The sequence below is a fragment of the Scyliorhinus canicula genome, chromosome 5 (genome assembly GCF_902713615.1).
Source record: "Scyliorhinus canicula chromosome 5, sScyCan1.1, whole genome shotgun sequence".
Lineage (NCBI taxonomy): Eukaryota > Metazoa > Chordata > Chondrichthyes > Carcharhiniformes > Scyliorhinidae > Scyliorhinus > Scyliorhinus canicula.
Genome location: NC_052150.1, coordinates 133113503 through 133133828, shown reverse-complemented (window position 1 = coordinate 133133828; position 20326 = coordinate 133113503). Strand labels below are relative to the sequence as shown.

Below are 20326 nucleotides of genomic sequence, written 5' to 3'. Positions count from 1 at the left end.
GAATGGCATCTCCCTCAATCTTTTCTCCTGTCTCCTCACCTGAATCGTAAAGACCTCACTCTTGCCCATATTCAATTTATGCCTCGTTAAAAGCCCTTACCAGCAGCGGTCCCAATACCCCCGAGAACGTCTTGTACAATTCCACTAGGTAGCCGTCCGGACCTGCGGCCTTGGCCGATTACATTGCCTCCAGCCCCACCACCACTTCGACCAGCCCAATTTTATAAATTATTATTGGGCGGCGAATATAGCGATGGTCAGGAAGTGGATAACGGGGGAGGGGTCGGTTTGGGAGTGGGTGGAGGCAACCCCATGTAAAGACACTAGTTTGGGGGCACTGTTAACGGCACCTCTGTTGTTCTCGCCGGCTCGGTGCTCCACAAGTCCGGTAGTAGTGGCAGCCCTGAGGGTGTGGGGACAGTGGTGGCAGCACATGGGGCTGGAAGGGGCACCGATGTGTGGTAACCATCAGGTTGCTCCGGGGAGGCTGGATGGGGGTTCCAGAGGTGGCAGCGTGCGGGGATCGGGAAATTTGGAGATCTCTTTATCAGTGAGAGGTTCCTAAGCTTGGAGAAGTTTGAGTTGCCAGGTGGGAATGGGTTCCGGTATCTGCAAGTGAGGGACTTTGTGCGGAGGCAGGTTTTGACCTTCCCGCACCTGCCTCCCAGGGGCTACAGGATAAGATGGTGTCGAGAGTAAGAGTAGGATAGGAGAAGGTTTCAGAGATCTATAACGAGCTGATGTAGTGGGAGGGAGCCCCGATAGGGGAGGTGAAAACAAAGTGAGAAGAACAACTGGGTGGGGAGTTGGAGGCCGGATTATGGGAGGAGGCCCTATGGCGAGTCAGTGCATCCTCGTCGTGTGCCATGCTCAGCCTGATACAATTTAAGGTTGTCCACAGGGCGCACATGACGGTGGCTTGGATGAGCAGGTTCTTTGAAGAGGTGGAGGATAGGTGTGGGCACTGTGTAGAAGGTCCTGCGAACCATGTCCATATGTTTTGGGCATGTCCGAGGCTGAGGGATTTCTGACAGGGGTTTGCTGACGCCATGTCAAAGGTATTAAAAATGAGGGTGGTTCCGAGTCCAGAGGTGGTGATCTTTGGTGTGTCGGAAGATCAGGGAGTCCAGAGGGTGAGAGACGCCGATCTCCTGGCCTTTGCCACCCTGGTGGCCTGGAAACAGATCCTACTAAGGTGGAGGGACTCGGAACCCCCGAAGTCGGGGGTATGGGTTAGTCACATGGTGGGGTTTCTCAGACTCGCGAAAATCAAATTTGCCTTGAGGGGATCGCTGCAGGGGTTTGCCTGGAGGTGGCAGTCATGTGTGTGTGTGGGAGGGGGGGGCATAAGTGGTCGAGTAAGGTCAGGAAAACCAGTGGAAAGGGGGGCTGGGGAAGGAGGTCCTGTTTGTGGAAGCCATGTTGGCTGGGGTTTTTTCCTGAGGGGGGCGGGGGGGGAGGTGTTGGTTATGTTATGTTATTTCGTTCTTGTTGATACCTGATAGTTAAAATCGTTAAAATTATAAATGCCTGAATAAAATATTTTCTTTTAAAAATGGAGCATCAGCCTGACCAATTTGAAATCAGCCAACTCAGCATGGACCGGCGTTTGAACCTAGGACTGTGGCAGTCCATGTGGCTCGCATCCATTGCCATAGGGAACTATAAACGTTTTGTACACACAAGGGTTCTTAGGCATGAACATTCTCTCAAGTTTCTAACACCTAAATTGTTTTGCCAAAACAGTCAGTAGCATATTGGAATAAATCTCTAAAGAATAGAAGTATGAGCAGAAGCTGAATTCTAAAAATTCAGTTTGCGATGAATGTGAGGAATTTCAGATATATTTTATTATATGTATTTGGCAGTAAGGGTTAACAACCTGGGTTATTATGTGACTGCTGCAGTCATGTTTTTTTTTAAAATCCTGGTTTGAAAGACAGCTCTGCTTTTTTGTGTCAAATTCAATTAAAGCATCGTAGAAGTTTAGACTAATGAACTTTTATATTAAGAGGGTTCCCTGGAGAGTAGATCATTCGAGACCTTGTGATCAGCTTAGTGAGTTGATGTAGTTAATGGGAGGATCCAGGGATTGAAGCAGTTAGGTATTGAGGTTTTCATTGTTAGTTTTTGGCTGTAAGAGTGAGGAAATGAATAAATGAATGTGATAAAAATTAGGCACTAGGACCCTGAGGGCACTGTGGTCACAGACAGAACAAAGGAAAGCAGAAGTTTCATGGCTCGCGGGGAATGGTAACCTCGTGGTCAGAAGTTTGAAAAAGATGCTGGGGTTACAATGCAAAGTGACCAATTAGGATATAGGGCCAGGTCAGGAGGTGTATAGAATGACCAATGGGAAGCTTATATGTGAATCTTACTGTGATTTTGAATATATCAGCAGAAGCTTCTTTGTATTCTGTCTCTCTTTATTCTGGGCTCTCAGAAGACAGTGTGTGTGTCCTGAGGTCCTATGGATTGAGTCAGCCTTGCAAGTTAGCTATTATTAAATGATATGATACCTGCAAATCCATCTCAGATTTTATTGAATCTAGACTGACAGCAAATTAACCAGGAATCAACAAGAGGAGCTGGGAAGGCTTTCTGAAGAATCCAGCCGCAGGTTCTGCATTATTCTGACAGGGTGTCAGGTGTCTTTTTTTCAAGCTGTCTCAAAGCAAGTATTTCTGAGTCTGCGAACTGTATTTAAAAGTGGATTGCAGATTGAGATGATTTTGTTGTTTGAGTGGAAATAAAAATAGCAGTTAAGGGTTATTGTGTCACTATTGATTAGCATTGTTTAAGGGGTAAGTGTAAACTATTTTATGTGATAACGATATTTTAATACTGTTAGTAATGACATTTGTTTTAATATACCATATCCATATTTTGTGTGAAATCACTCCTGGAGCGAAGTATCCTTTCCTCACAGTCTTACAAAAGTAAGATATGATGTGGAGATGCCGGCGTTGGACTGAGGTGGGCACAGTAAGAAGTCTTACAACACCAGGTTAAAGTAATTCACCGGAGGAAGGAGCAGTGCTCCGAATGCTAGTGTTCGAAACAAACCTGTTGGACTTTAATCTGGTGTTGTAAGACTTCTCACTGTAAAGGTAAAATAAAATATGGGGGCTTTCTGTCCAGTTTCCTAGCAACTTGGGGTCTGGTCCATGTTTGTAATAAGATCAATTTTTTGGTTCTATGATAGCATTCGCTAAATTTTCAACACTCGTGTATTATTTTCTCTCTCCTAATTCTTTAAATTTTCCCTGATTGCCATATATGTAAACATTATAAGTTGTATAACTACTAATAAAGCCATCTCCTGATCCACTCCACCACTAGCTTCTAAAAATAATCATAATTGTTGCCAGTTTAACAGGAGAATATTATTGCTAAATTTGTATTTGTCATATATTAAAATTAAAATTTCGATCCAGCTGTTACTTGTAAGGAATATAAACAATATTTATGCAATAATTTGTGGGAGAGGAAATGAGGGCCAAATTATGAACTACGTAAGGTTGTTTGTAGAAGGGCAGAACAGTGGTCCAGTGGTTAGCACTGCTCCCTCACGGCACTGAGATCCCACATTCGATCCCGGCTCTGGGTAACTGTCCATGTGGAGTTTGCACATTCTCCCCCTGTTTCCGTGGGTTCTGCCTCCACAACCCAAAAGATGTGCAGGGTAGGTGGATTGGCCACGCTAAATTGACCCTTAATTGGAAAAAATTAATTGGGTACACTAAATTTTTTTTTTTAAAATTGTTTGCAGAAGTCTTTTCATAAAGTACCTGTAATGTTTTAAAAATTGTAATGAAAATATTCTTAGAAAATGGCAGGTGATTCATTGATTTTGTTCTATCTCTAAAGTGATTGGCAAAAAACAAAAGATAATATGAGCAATTTTTTTTTTCATAGTGTGTGGTTCCACGCATAAAGTTGCAGGAAAAAACTGGTGAAGTTAAATTCATTGTGGATTTTAAAAGGGAATTAGCTCAGTACCTGGAGGGGAAACTGCAGGGAAAGGGCCAGGGAGTGGAGAGAGTTGCAAAGAGCCAGCTTTGGGGTCAACAGTCTGAATGGCTTCCTTCTGTGTTGTGTAATCATTCAGTGATTCCATTTCTTACAGATTGCCGGCTGATTTTATTGATCCAGAGAACAAAGTGTCCCAACAGCCAATATCTGCACAGCATTCTGGACTCAGCTTAGTAGTTGGTGGTTATGAGGAAGACGGTAATGACATGGATGAAGAGGATACGAAAGGTGCATTAGCTGACTCATCTGTGGGAGTAGCTCCTTTACATAAGAATGCTGCTCTTCCAGCACCGGTCCAGGTAGAGCCTGGTCTACCTGCTGGTAAGTATTTGGCTGCCAAGTGGGATAATGTTCCTTCTTTAAACATTGATCAGTGTTTACGCTGTTTTTAGAATAATTGCATGAACAATTCAGAAAGTTGGAAGCCTATTGGGAGTCTATTTGAAAGTAAAGATATTATTTCTCAACTGAATTTGTTTCAGTCTGAGAATTAAAGTCACCCAACCTCCAGTTGTGCGCCCAATCTGCCAATCAATTGCATTTTAAAGTTTTAATTTTTAGTTTTAATTGTCCTGTGGATTTTAGCGTAAATCTTTAAACACGCAAGGACTGTTTGCTGTATCGGAACTCCTGGGAGTATGTTACAGCCATTGCAGCATCAATCTAAGCCATTACCACTAAGATTTTCAACAATTCTTCTGTTTTTCCATCAAAAAGGTAAACATCCTCATTATCATGGAAGATTTTTGCTTCAGATTCTAGCTGCCTGCGCAGAAACAAATGAATCCTCAACCAGGAATGATGTGAACTTCTGTGCATATTAAGTTGATGGTAGTTCAGGAATGGAACACTTTCAAGTCTCTGTTCTCAGAATCGACTACTCTAGGTTTAGATGTTGCATTGTAGTTAGACAAAAAATAAAGCCCCCTACTCTGCCACCAACGCAGGTCAGCTCCAACCTCTCGAGATTATTCAATATTAACCTTTTGTGTCTTTTTCCATTTACCACAGCATCTCTCTAAGTGCAGTTACCTATTTTGTGCTAAGCTTTGAGCTGGGGCAAATGCCATCAAGGATCTAGATTTCGCTAATGGAATTGATCCTAAGACCTAGAGTGAAATATCAGTGTCTAACAAAACAATTAGCTTTTCCCCCCCCCAGTAGGTCGTTAAAAACCTATATGATGGGTGGCACGGTGCCGAAGTGGTTAGCACTGGTGCCTCACAGCGCCGTGGACACTGGTTCGATCCCAGCCCAGGTCACTGTCCATGTGGAGTTTGCATATTCTCCCTGTGTCTGCATGGGCCCAACCCCCAAAACTCAAAAGATATGCAGGGTAGGTGGATTGGCCATGCTAATATTGCCATTTAATTGGAGAAATAAAAATAACCCTATTTGGTTCACAATTGCCCTTCAGGGAAGGCAAATCTGTCATCCTTATCCATGCTGGCCTACCTATGACTCCAGACGCAAATCAATGTAGTCTACCCTTAACTTTGAAATGGCCGAGTAAAGGCAATTAGGATGGGCAACAAACCCCATGAAAAACAGTCTGCCAATGAATTTTATTATACAACCTCATTGTGGGAACAAAAAGCAAAATACTGCAGATGCAGGGAATTTGAAATAAAAACAGAAAATCCTGGAAAAGCTCAGCAAGTCTGGCAGTATTTGTGAAAGGAGAAACCAAGTTAACATTTCAAGTCCATATGACTTTTCCGAGTTCTGAAGGATAGTCATAGGGACTCGAAATATTAACTCTGCTGCTTTGTTCACAGATACTACCAGACCCCATTGCAGGAATTCTGTTGTGTAATTCAGGTAGGTGGCGCTGAGTTGCTTCTTGAACCTTTGCAATACATGCGGTGTAGGTGCATCCTGCAGTGATATGATATTGTTAAGAGTCTCATTCGTATATAAGTGAATGTTAGAGTCAGGTGACTTCAGACTGACTAGGGAAGAGAGAGGTTGCTTGTGCATGTTAATACTGTTATTCATCTGTTGTTTTGTACATAGTTGACCTTCAATTCTTGTAATATAGATCAGGCCATCCAACATGAACATTACACACCCACAGTATTGTTAGGAATGGACAGAGGTTAGGTACAGTGGATGTCCAAAGAGACCTGCGGTTTCAGCTGCATCGGTCCTTAAAATGCCAGGAACAAGTGCAGAAAATAATCAAAAAGGCTAATGGAATGCTCGTCTTTACAGCCAGAGAATGGGAATACAAAGATACAGAAGTTATGCTGCAGCTATACAAAACCATGGTTAGATCCCACTTGGGGTACAGTGAACAATTCTGGGCACCACACTTTCGGAAAGATGTATCGGCCTTGGAGGGAGTGCAATGTAGGTTTACTAAAATGATACCTGCATTACAGGGGTTGAGTTATGAGGACAGATTACTCAAATTAGACCTTTTTTCGCGAGTATTTGGAAGATTGGCAGTACGGTAGCACAGTGGTTAGCACTGTGGCTTCACAGCGTCAGGGTCCCAGGTTCAATTTCCCGCTGGGTCACTGTCTGCGGAGTCTGCACGTTCTCCCCGTGTCTGCGTGGGTTTCCTTCAGGTGCTCGAGTTCCTCCCACAGTCCAAAGACATGCAGGTGAGGTGGATTGGACATACTAAAATTGCCCTTAGTGTCCAGAAAGATGAGGTGGGGTTATTGAGTTACGTGGCTAGGGTGGAAGTGGGTCGGTGCAGACCCGATGGGCCGAATGGCTTCCTTCTGCACTGTGTGTTCTATGGTCTATTAAGGGGTGATCTGATCGAAGTATTCAAGATATTAACAAGCAAAGACAGGTTAGATAAAGATAAACTATTTCCACTAGTTGCCGATTTTAAAACCAGGAGGCATAGTCTGAAAATTAGGGTTTTGACCATTCAGGAGAGATGTTAGGAAGAATTTCTTCACTCAAAGAGTGGTAGAGGTTTGGAACTCTCGCCCACGAGCAGTAGTTGAAGATAGGTCAGTTTTTAATTTAAAATCTGAAATAGATAGGTTTTTGTTAAGTAAAGATATTAAAAGCTATGGGCCAAAGGCAGGTATATGGAGTTAGTTCATAGATCGCCATGATGTGGAGATGCCGGCGTTGGACTGGGGTGAGCACAGTAAGAAGTCTTACAACACCAGGTTAAAGTCCAACAGGTTTGTTTCAAACACGAGCTTTCGGAGCACGGCTCCTTCTTCAGGTGAATGGAAAGGCTTGTTCCAGAAATGTTTATATAGACACAGTCAGAGATGCCCCGGAATGCGAGCACCTGCAGGCAATCAAATCATCAAAGATGCAGAGAGAGAGGTAACTCCAGGTTAAAGAGGTGTGAATTGTCCCAAGCCAGTTCAGTCGGTAGGCCTCTGCAAGTCCAGGCTTGTTGGTGGGGGCCGAATGTAATGCGACATGAATCCCAGATCCCGGTTGAGTCCGCATTCATGCGTGCGGAACTTAGCTATAAGTTTTTGCTCAGCAATTTTGCGTTGTCGCGTCTCCTGAAGGCCTCCTTGTAGAATGCTGACCCGGAGATCAGAGGCTGAATGTCCTTGACTGCTGAAGTGTTCCCCAACTGGAAGGGAACAGTCCTGCCTGTTGATAGTCGCACGATGCCCGTTTATTCGTTGTCGCAGTGTCTGCATGGTCTCGCCAATGTACCACGCTTCGGGACATCCTTTCCTGCAGCGTATGAGGTAGACTACATTGGTCGAGTCGCACGAGTATGCGCCGCGTACCTGGTGGGTGGTGTTTCCACGTGTAATGGTGGTGTCCATGTCGATGATCTGGCATGTCTTTCAGAGATTACCCTGGCAGGGTTTTGTGGTGTTGTGGTTGCTGTTCTGAAGGCTGGGTAATTTGCTGCAAACAATGGTTTGTTTGAGGTTGCGCGGTTGTTTGAAGGCCAGTAGTGGGGGTGTGGGGATGACCTTGGCAAGATGTCCATCCTCGCTGATGATGTGTTGGAGGCTGCGAAGAAGATGTCGTAGTTTCTCCGCCCCAGGAAAGTACTGGACGACGAAGGGTACTCTGTCAGTGGTGTCCCGTGTTTGTCTTCTGAGGAGGTCGGTGCGGTTTTTTGCTGTGGCGCGGTGGAACTGTCGATCAATGAGTCGAGCGCCATATCCCGTTCGTACGAGGGCATCTTTCAGCATCTGTAGGTGTCTGTTGCGCTCCTCCTTGTCTGAGCAGATCCTGTGTATACGGAGGGCTTGTCCATAGGGGATGGCTTCTTTAATGTGTTTCGGGTGAAAGCTGGAGAAGTGGAGCATCGTGAGATTACCTGTGGGCTTGCGGTAAAGCGAGGTGCTGAGGTGACCGTCCTTGATGGAGACGAGTGTGTCCAAGAATGGAACTGAATTTGGAGAATAGTCCATGGTGAGTTTGATGGTGGGATGGAACTTATTGATGTCATCGTGTAGTCGTTTCAGTGATGTCTCGCCGTGGGTCCAAAGGAAAAAAATGTCATCGATGTATCTGGTGTATAGCATCGGTTGAAAGTCCTGTGTGGTGAGGAAGTCCTGTTCAAACTTGTGCATGAAGATGTTGGCATATTGAGGTGCAAATTTGCCGCGAGACTGATGGGGTCCATTTTGGTGGTGGTGCAGAAATTGAGCCCTCTGCTGAGGACTTCGATTTCGTCTGGTTGAAGGGTGTAGTCTGACAAGTTGACAATGGACCCCATCAGTCTCGCGGCAGATACGGAGGAATTCATCAGGCGAATGAGGCTCCGGGAATTCTTCCACAGACCCCAAGAGGCCGACAGCGAACCCAGGGACACGACCAATGAACCGGAACAGCAGACCGCGAGATCTGCAGTGCAGCAACCGAAAAGGAAAGAGTCAAATTGGACCCCTCCGGAAGGCCGCTGCCCTAGACTCGACATGTATGCTCAAGCCGTCAGAAGTCGTGTCAATGCCAGATTCATCACTCGCAATCACAAGGCAGCCTCAAACGTCACCCAAGCACAACGCAACGCCATCCGCACTCTCAAGACCAACCGCAACATCGTCATCAAACCAGCAGACAAAGGAGGGGCCGCCGTCATACTGAACAGAACAGACTACTGCAAAGAAGTATACCGACAACTCGACAACCAGGAACACTACAGGCAGTTACCCGCAGATCCAACCAAGGAACACATCCGCCAACTCAGCAGACTGATCAAGACCTTAGATCCAGACCTTCAGAACACCCTACGTGCTCTCATCCCACGTAATCCCCGCATTGGAGATCTCTACTGCCTCCCGAAAATACACAAGGCCAACACACCAGGCCGTCCTATCGTTTCAGGCAATGGGACCCTGTGTGAGAACCTCTCTGGCCACATCGAGGGCATCTTGAAACCCATCGTACAAGGTACACCCAGCTTCTGTCGCGACACGACGGACTTCCTACAGAAACTCAGCACCCATGGACCAGTTGAACCAGGAACATTCCTCGTCACAATGGATGTCTCGGCACTCTACACCAGCATCCCCCATGACGACGGCATTGCTGCAACAGCCTCTGTCCTCAACACCGACAACTGCCAATCTCCAGACGCAATTCTGCAACTCATCCGTTTCATTCTAGACCACAACGTCTTCACCTTCGACAACAAATTCTTCATCCAGACGCACGGAACAGCCATGGGGACCAAATTTGCACCTCAATATGCCAACATCTTCATGCACAAGTTTGAACAGGACTTCCTCACCACACAGGACTTTCAACCGATGCTATACACCAGATACATCGATGACATTTTTTTCCTTTGGACCCACGGCGAGACATCACTGAAACGACTACACGATGACATCAATAAGTTCCATCCCACCATCAAACTCACCATGGACTATTCTCCAAATTCAGTTCCATTCTTGGACACACTCGTCTCCATCAAGGACGGTCACCTCAGCACCTCGCTTTACCGCAAGCCCACAGATAATCTCACGATGCTCCACTTCTCCAGCTTTCACCCGAAACACATTAAAGAAGCCATCCCCTATGGACAAGCCCTCCGTATACACAGGATCTGCTCAGACAAGGAGGAGCGCAACAGACACCTACAGATGCTGAAAGATGCCCTCGTACGAACGGGATATGGCGCTCGACTCATTGATCGACAGTTCCACCGCGCCACAGCAAAAAACCGCACCGACCTCCTCAGAAGACAAACACGGGACACCACTGACAGAGTACCCTTCGTCGTCCAGTACTTTCCTGGGGCGGAGAAACTACGACATCTTCTTCGCAGCCTCCAACACATCATCAGCGAGGATGGACATCTTGCCAAGGTCATCCCCACACCCCCACTACTGGCCTTCAAACAACCGCGCAACCTCAAACAAACCATTGTTTGCAGCAAATTACCCAGCCTTCAGAACAGCAACCACAACACCACAAAACCCTGCCAGGGTAATCTCTGCAAGACATGCCAGATCATCGACATGGACACCACCATTACACGTGGAAACACCACCCACCAGGTACGCGGCGCATACTCGTGCGACTCGACCAATGTAGTCTACCTCATACGCTGCAGGAAAGGATGTCCCGAAGCGTGGTACATTGGCGAGACCATGCAGACACTGCGACAACGAATAAACGGGCATCGTGCGACTATCAACAGGCAGGACTGTTCCCTTCCAGTTGGGGAACACTTCAGCAGTCAAGGACATTCAGCCTCTGATCTCCGGGTCAGCATTCTACAAGGAGGCCTTCAGGAGACGCGACAACGCAAAATTGCTGAGCAAAAACTTATAGCTAAGTTCCGCACGCATGAATGCGGACTCAACCGGGATCTGGGATTCATGTCGCATTACATTCGGCCCCCACCAACAAGCCTGGACTTGCAGAGGCCTACCGACTGAACTGGCTTGGGACAATTCACACCTCTTTAACCTGGAGTTACCTCTCTCTCTGCATCTTTGATGATTTGATTGCCTGCAGGTGCTCGCATTCCGGGGCATCTCTGACTGTGTCTATATAAACATTTCTGGAACAAGCCTTTCCATTCACCTGAAGAAGGAGCCGTGCTCCGAAAGCTCGTGTTTGAAACAAACCTGTTGGACTTTAACCTGGTGTTGTAAGACTTCTTACTGAGTTCATAGATCAGCCGTGATCTTGTTGAACGGCGGGACAGGGCCAAGGGGCTGAATGGCCAACTCCTGTTCCTATGTTCTTATGTCCAAGATTTTTACATCGTTAAGCATGCGTGGACAGTGAAGGAACAGTGAAAAAATTCCAGGTCAACTATTGCCCTTCATTGTAAATGGATTTGGTGCAATTAAGGAAATTTGAGTCTATGCTGAGAGCAAGGGCAGTTTATGTTTCACCACACACAAATTCATTACAACAGCACATGACTTCCTGTACTGAGACTATGTCACGCACAGTGAAATCTGTTGATCCTTTTGCTCTCACCCCTATTAATAAACAAGTCCTAGCTTGTGTCTTAATCTGATATGAGCAATAATACCAAATACATGACAACATAGGTTTGGAAATACAAATATCAAGTTTCTTTTTTAAAATTTTTTATAAATTTAGTGTACCCAATTATTTTTTTCCAATTAAGGGGCAATTTAGCGTGGCCAATCCACCTAACCTGCACATCTTTTGGGTTGTGGGGGTGAAACCCACACAGGCATGGGGAGAATGTGCAAACTCCAGACAGATAGTGACCCAGGGCTGGGATTCGAACCCGGGTCCTCAGCGCCGCAGGCAGCAATGCTAACCACTGTGCCACCGTGCTGCCCTAAATATCAAGTTTCTTGCCCGGTTAATCTCATATTTTGTTGTTTACATAAATTAATATAAACACTAAGTTGAAGATGTTTGAATTGTTGTATTGGGTGATCTGAATGACTTTGAATTGTTGGCTGGCTCGCTTTCATTCTGCTGTATGTAGATGTCATAGAAGACAACCTCTGTGTCTTTATGATATGGTCTAAGTAGATGCCTTGAGTCTCTGCTTGGAAGAACTGTTTTGTGCTGCATATTCACGAGTTAAAGTGAATCTGTAGATTTACTTAAGGAGGCACAGTGGTTAACACAACTGCTTCACGGCGCCAGGAACCTGGATTCAATTACGGCCTTGGGTGACTGCGTAGAGTTTTCACGTTCTCTCCATGTCTGCATGGGTTTCCTCCAGGTGCTACCATTTCCTCCCACAGTCCAAAGATGTACAGGTTAGGCAGATTGACCATGCTAAAATTCCCACTTAGTGTCCAATGGTTAAATGGGGCTTTGGGCCGAGGTTGGGTGCAGACTTGCTGAGCCAAATAGCCTCCTATACTGTAGGGATTCTAGATTTGATGAAAAGCTGCCAGGCTTGGGTTGTGTGATAATTCCGGTATGTGGAATTTGGCTACCTGAAAGCAGGTTATAATTTTACCATTGTAGTCCTGCTTGCCCTTTGCAGTAAATTTCTTTTGATTCAAGTCCTGAAATTGCTTAAATTGAATTTCTGCAGCGGAAAATATAGTGGGCTGACCGTGGCAAGTTACAGCCTTTCTCCACCTTGTTAGTAATTATACAAAGTAGCCACAATTCGCCGGCCTAGTTTCGCTTGAGCAAGAGCGCAATGAGGTCAGTAAATAGCAGGCGAGGCGAAAAAGGAGAACTGTGCCAGGCACCAAACAGTTTGCGATGCACCCTGCCCGTTCCCATAGGTGAAATTGGATTTCGCTGTAGCATGGCGGGGTGAGAAACCAATTCTCACCACTTAAGCCCCATTTCCATACAATTAACAGGAGCCACCTCGCATCCTACGCCTTCCCGTCATTCAGCGGCCTCCCCAGCAGGTGGTCACGCTGACGCCAATTAGTACTCCTGCGTGAACCTGATGGAAGGATTTCTATGCGGAGCCGATGAGGTGAGTAGCCATCTTTACTCACAGGCAAAGACCCTGGGGACGCGAGGCTTGCCGCCGTAGTGCTCGGCGGGGGATGGGGGGAAACTCAGCAGGAGGTGGAGGACCCTCTGCAGTGGTGGGCCGTATGAGAGGGGCGGGGGGGGCAACTGCTTGCGGCACCACCATGCCAACTCCTGGAGTATTCCGGGGCAACCCTTGTCCCTGCCTGTCTGCGCCACTGACCACTCGTATCCCCTGCCATTTGCCAGTCTAAAACCCTCTCCCAATTCCTTACAGATGTTGAACGCTATGGCAGGGATGTGGACACAGGTATTGCCCTAGTGGTGCTGCTGCCAGGCCGCCCGGCCAGATGTCCAAGGCAGCAGTAGCAGCAGATGTTTGAGGCAGCAGCCCATGTGCCAAACCCTGCCACACACCCTGAGGACCCCGCCGCTCATTAGGCCAGGGAGAGACCCAGACGGGGAGATCTGCGACGGTCCAGTGTGCACAGGCATCCCTGGTGGTTTGAACAGATGACGGACAGTGCGTGCCACAGGAGGCTCCACTTCAACAAGGAGAAGGTGCTGCTCGGGATTATTCCAGGGCTCGAGTGGAGACCTGTGTGGCATCTCGCAGCCCACAGGTGCATCCGACAGGTCATGGATGTGCTGTATGCCCGGGTGGCAAACTAACACCACCTTTGACATGGACCAAGCCCAACAAGATGCCCGGGTTGCAGGTTTCTCCGCCATCGCTGGGATGCGCCAGGTCCACCTAGGGTGGGCCGGTGCCGTCGGCTGGAGGAGCTGCAGGAGAATGGACATGTGGTCAGTGGCAGTGATGCGTCAGTCAGTAAGGCAATAACAAGTCATGTTTGGCAGGTCCCCCAGGTGGAGCCCGGTGATTCCTCACCTTAGCAGCATCTGCCAGCCTCTGCATGGATGACCACTCTGTCATCAGCCACACCGGTTACCTCCAGAGCACACTCCTCGAAGGTGGTGAGGATTCTGATGTCTGGCACCCCTCCGGCAGTCTGGGCCCTCTCCCAGTGATTACGGAAGAGCTTTTCCTGAGGAGACACAGAGAGGGATTTGTCAGCCACGTGCTAACGTGGGGGAGAGGGGGATGGCGTTGGTGTCTACTCAGTCATGCTGTCTGGTGTATGTCATTGACCACCTTCCTGCACAAGGCCAGTCACAGCTTACATTACGGTGCTCACAGCTGCCGCCATCTCGTCCAGGCAGCACTGGCTGCCGCCATCTCGTCCAGGCAGCACTGGCTGCCATATGGCTGACCCTCCTGGATCATCTGGGGAACAGGACATCTCTCCTGGCCTCCATGGCGTCTAGCAGCCTCCCCAGGTCACTGTCCCCGAATCTTGAGGCTAGTCTCCTCAGCATCATTGTTGAGAGCTGGCCGGTGTTGGCTGAGCAAGTGCAGCTTAAGTGCTGCTCGACCTTGTTAGCAGGGGTTGGCGAGCGCGGTGCTGGTGAATCGGCTGGTGAGCCTTCATTTGCGGCAAGAAACCCGTGAGGACTCGTTAAGTGGACCAATTAGAGTTGAATAGCCTTGCCGACCTCGCTGGGCCGAGCGCCGGGGATCTTCTGCAGCACTTAGAAATTTTTCAGGAGAATCGTGCTCAAAGTGTCTTTAAGCACATCAATCTTTTCTAGTGATCCTTGAAGGTGAAGATGTCAGCTAGAATTCCTTGTTTGATCTTGGTAGAAATCTTTTTAAAAATAAATTTAAATTCCTGGTTATTAACTGAAAAGATTCCCATGTTTTAAATTAAAACTTTTACTGCAACAAATGTCAAAACAAAACGAGCACTTAACACTATCTTACAAGCACTTAAAAAATTATTTCATGAGATGTGGGAGTCACTGGTTAGGCCAGCATTTATTGCCCATCGCTAATTGACCTTGAGTTCGCTTCTTGAACTGCTGCAGTATATGTGGTGTAGGTACACTCACAATGCTCTTAGAAATGGTGTACCAGGATTTACTACTGGTATCTGCTACTGTTGTCCTTCTCTGTGGTAGAGGTCATGGGTTTGGAAAGTGCTGTCGAAGGAGCCTTGGTGAGTTGCGGCAGTACATCTTATCGGCGATACATACTGCTGCCACTGTGCATCGGTGGTGAGGTTGTGAATAATGAAGGTGGTGGATGGGATGCCAATCAAGCTGGCTGCTTTGTCCTGGACAATGTCAGCCTTCAGTATTGTTGGAGCTGCACTCAGCCAGACAAATGGTTTGATTCCTGCCTTGAGCAACTGTGTGAGGTTTACACATTCTCCCTGTTTCTATGTGAGTTTTATCCGGGTGCTCCAGTTTCCTCCCACAGTACAAAGATGTGCAGGTTAGGTGGATTGGCCATGATAAATTGTTGCCCTTAATGTCCAAAAATGTGCAGGTTAGGTGGGGTTGTGGGGATAAGGTGGGGGAGTGAGCCTAGGTGGGATGCTCTTTCAGAGGATCGGTAGAGACTCAATGAGTTGAATGGTGTCCTTCTGCCCTATAGGGGTTCTATAGTTTTGGATTCTATGGAACTTAAATGACCACAGTTTCTGATTATATAATTGAATTGAAGCATTCAAAGGAGAATTCCCTTATACTTCAAATTAACATTCTGAACAAAATATTCCACCATTCCCACAATTTCAACCAGGAATCCCTTTTTACATTAGTTTCTTCGGGATTCATTCAATTCTCCTGGGAAAACAATGTTTGTCACCGGTCCTCGGAATTAACTCTGATTTTCCTAAATTTCCCAGTCTTGGCCTTCCAGAACACGCATACAAAGGATTAAACTGCCAATTTAATCCACTTGCTTTACCAGGCAGATCTGACAGTCCATTCCAAGCATGTGCCCCACTCACAATTCCTGCGCTGTGTCCCATAGAAACATAATGATTCCTGAGGGCTTCACAGCTCCTCACCCCAGTTTCAGACAGACACCTACTGCCATCTCTCAGATTGCTCCCTAGTTGACTGTTTCAGATACTGTAAAAATAGCAGATGTTTAAAATGGAAGAAACTTACCCATCTCTCGGGCAATGTTGCAGAATCACAATGTTACAGTGCAGAAAGAAACCATTCAGCCAATCATGTATGCACCGAATGAGCTTACTCCCATTATCCTCTGGCGTGTCTGGCACCGTTCCGGAGGATGCCTTCTGCTGCTCGGCCATAGATCTCTTGGAAAGAAAGGCCTCACAGAGGGAAGGGAAATCTGGGACTGTGCGATGGGTGGGTGTGGAATTCCACTGCAATCTGGTGGTTGGGGGGGGGGGGTGCTTCTGGAGGTGGAATGTTGACAAGGGTGGGTTCGGCAACAGTAGGGGTAAATATTGTGAGCAGGCAAAAGTTGTGTTTTACATCAGAGTGAAAGCTGGTCGCGCTTGTCCCTCCGAAGTCTCTCTCTGATACTGCAGTGAGGAAAACATGTGAAACATGGAGCCTGTTGATCTCGCTGTCATTCTTTTCATTCATAGGCAGTTGAGAAAAAGAACATGCCAAAGGAGGTGCCTGGATCATCTAAAGGCTGGAGCAGAACCATGAAGATGAAGGGGTGATAGGGCATCCTCCATATGTAGAGGATAAACCAAGACCCAAGTCTACAGACTGCGTCTTAACATTCCTGCAGATGTCCAAGAACCAGTCTGAGAACGGAAGAATATGCATCTCCAGGGAACTAGTTAGTCACATGTACCACCACCTGGCCCCATGGGGACTTGGAGGGCATCCACAGCCAGTGTCACTGAAAGTTATAGCAGTACTACATTTTTGGCCAGTGGCTCCTTCCAGGGTTCCACGGGTGACCTCGGTGGGAGTTTGCAAGCCTCTGCACACAAGTACATCCAGAAGGTGATGGATGCAATCTTGCAAGAGTGCACAAATTCCTCCATTTCAACCGGGATCAGGCAAACCAGGATGCAAGAGCAATGGGCTTTGCACAAATCTCCACAGGTGTAGAATGCCATCGACTACACTGACGTGGTGCTCAAATCTCTGAGGTATCAAGCAGTGAACTATGTGAACCACAAGGGCTTTCACTCGTGAATGTTCAGCTGGTCTGCAACCACACCAGAAACATCCTCTGGTGTATGTTTGATCCCCAGGGAGTGTGCATGATTCCTACATTGTGAGTCGCTTGCAGATCCCTGACATGTTTCAGGGACTACAGAGGTTGCAGGGTTGGATCCTTGGGGACAAGGACTGCCCACTGAGGAGTTGTTGATGACGCATGTGAGGAGGCCCCTGAGTGCAGCTGAGATATAATGAGGCTCATGCTGCAACTTGGAACTTTGGTGCAGCAGATCACAGGATTGTTACAGTTAAATCACCATGCCTGGACCAGTCTGGTTGAGCCCTGCAGTACAATCTGTAGAGGGTGTTGTCGCACGCCGTGGTCGCTTGCTGCACCCTGCACAACCTGGCACTGCAATGGGAGTATGGGTACTTTAAATCCTCCTGTTGTTTATCAGTTGCTTTCACGTTCTCTGACCGGGGAAGTCTACATGAATTATTTAAACCCCCGAGGTTAGAACTTAACTTCAAACCTTTTCTTGATATGCTTTTGCAGACAGTCTGACTCGTCAAGAGATGCTTAACAAAGCTCCCATTTGTTTAGATTTTAACACCTCACATCATGGCCTTACGATCATAACATGGGCCTCCCATTGGTCTATATTTAAGACAGGCTTATCAGCCAGCTCCTTGGACCTGACGTCCTTTCATTTAGCCTACGTTTAAAAATTGCAATTTCTAAAATAAAAATAATCTTAGTGTTCGTATTTGTAACATTCTGGATTGGAATGTCAACACTGGGGGACGCCCAGCAAGTATATTCAATACAAATATTCCCGGATACAACCAAAACTCCCACTCCAACTCACTGAACTCTGAGCACGTGCATATTTCTCTATACGGCATTGTTGTAGTTAGATAAACCCCTGTTGGTTGGCAACCAAAGCTACAAACACTGATATCGACCTCACACACTTTAAACACGTGCACAATTTCAATCATTTTGTAGTTAACCCAATGACCTGATCATAACTGTGTTATGTTTGCAAGTGCATTTTGTAACCAGCTTGAAAAAGAAATTGAAGAACAATGTCTCCATCCCACTTCACTGCAATTCAATTTTGCTTTATAGTTCACACAAAACTCATTTCAGGTACATATTCATTTTAAAAAATACAAATAAATGAATTACAATATTAAAAAATATATATCGTATCACAGAGGTTGAAGCTTAATTAAAAGGTATTAAAGACAATTCCAATGCATTTGAAATAATCAATCAGTGAGTCCATCATGATGGCATATTCTCATCCATTCATAAAATTCCTTTAATACTTCTCCTAGAGAAGGAAAAGATGAGTTCAGGAACCAACATCGGAGGAATTGTATGTAGTCTTTATGTAGTCTTCCCCTGAACATATTCACAAAAACACTGAGACAGGTGATGCCTTTATTTTTGTCAAAATCTTCTGTCAACAAAGATCCGCTCATCAAATAGTCTCCCTGCCGGGTACAATAATTTCTGTTCTCTTAAAGAGTCTACTTGCTCAAACAATGCAGTACCAGGAGAGAAATCAAAAAAATAACGGCACTCTCAATGGCACTCATATAGAATAATTTCCTGATTGTGGACTCTTTTCGGGATTTATTAATTTCTGAGGTAGAATAATCATGCAAGTTCCTTGGCCATCACTGTACACTGTACATCATTTGTACTCTTCCCTCCAATTCAACTTTTCACTTACTTTGACACCTCGATACTTGTACATCGTGATGATTTCAATGACCACATCATAAATCTTCACAGGAATAATATCATTAACCAGTTTTTTCCAAAAGTCAACAACTAGTTCCTACGTCTTATTTTCATTAAGAGAATTATCGTTGTTTTAGAACTTCTTCACTGAGTTCCTATAGTGTATTTTGTTATTCCTTGTGACACCCACTGTTGCCAATCGGCACTGGAAACGCCAATAATGTTGCTCTTTTTAACTGGATACTGATATGACAGTTATTAATGATATTGCTTTTCAGAGTTGCCAGGTAGCAAATGATACCACCACAAGGTTTTACCGGATATAGATCAAAGACCAAACAACCTGTTGGTTCAAGTTCAATGATAGTTTATTTACACACAAGAATTACTTCCACGGTGGCGCAGTGGGTTAGCCCTGCAGCCTCACGGCACCGAGGTCCCAGGTTCGATCCCGGCTCTGGGTCACAGTTCATTTGGAGTTTGCACATTCTCCCCGTGTTTGCATGGGTTTCGCCCCCACAACACAAAGATGTGCAGGCTAGGTGGATTGGCCACGCTAAATTGCCCCTTAATTGGAAAAAAATGAATTGGCTACTTTAAATTTAAAAAAAAGAATTACTTCGACATGCAATATAAAACACTACAAGCTAAATTACACCTAACACTACAACAACCTGCACGTTTTACTATGGGTGTAAAACGCGTTTATTGGAGTGTATTAACTTGCCTCTGTTAAAGGCCGTGTGCTTAACACTACTAGGCTCTGTGTATGTATTTTTCAGCTCAGGAGTCGCCAGATGCCGTATAGACACCTCACAAATATTCCAAGGTCAGGTTCAAAGTAATAAAACGATACACCGATTAGTAAGTTCCAAACGATCAATATTTATTATACAATTATAATAAATACGCATGCACACGCTAAGGGACTAAGCTATGACTAAACTAAGCAATCAGAATACTTAACTAAACAGGAACAGGCAAGGTCAGGGAGCGAGGCCTTCGTCCCGGTCTTGGTCTGCAACCTTCAGAAAGCGTGCTGGTCACTGGGGGTCTAGCGGGCTTGGTTCGCGTAGCGAGCGTCGTATTGGCACTTGCGGTTCGGCGGCTGGTGCTCAACGGCTGGAGTCAGGATACGAGTTGGAGTTCTTGGTCAAAGCCGGAGCACGAAACAACAGACAGGACCATGTGTGGGGGTCTACTTTTATAGGGGTCCCCAATGTCCTTGCCTTTTCCTGGGCGGGCTTTACCTTCAGGTATCGATTGGATCGCTTCCAATCGATATCTTTTGAATTCCTCCAATGTGAGGGTCTTTCTTGATGGTGGGGGCGGTTTCTATAGTGGATACTTCTGGTGCCGCTCTGTCTGGACATCCACTCAAGTATCTTATTCAAACCCAAATGTTGCCATTGTGTGTGCCTAGATCTGGACTGCCTCATTAGTATGTAAAGCGTTCTGCCATTATCACCTTTGGTTTGAGATCTTCCACCTGGCCAGAAACTGGTTTTGCTGCTTGCAAAATGCTAATGAGTGTTTGCAGGCTGCTTGCCTTGGCTAAACTGTTTTTCCCTGCAGTCTTAGCGATTCTCCATTTTGTTTAGTTCAGTGTCCATTTTAGGTGGCTACAGTGGCTACACTTAACTTCACGCACCCGGCTTTATGCAGAAGCACAAGGCC

The 20326-nt window shown here is 46.2% G+C and overlaps 1 protein-coding gene across 1 annotated transcript in view; it reads left to right on the top strand.

Annotated features, from left to right (window-relative positions):
• znf830 (zinc finger protein 830) overlaps positions 1–20326 on the top strand; it is an 81374-nt gene that overhangs the window by 33133 nt on the left and 27915 nt on the right. The window contains exon 5 of the mRNA XM_038797714.1: positions 4130–4356. Within this exon, the coding sequence (XP_038653642.1) occupies positions 4130–4356 (227 nt within the window). The remainder of the gene's footprint in view (positions 1–4129; positions 4357–20326) is intronic.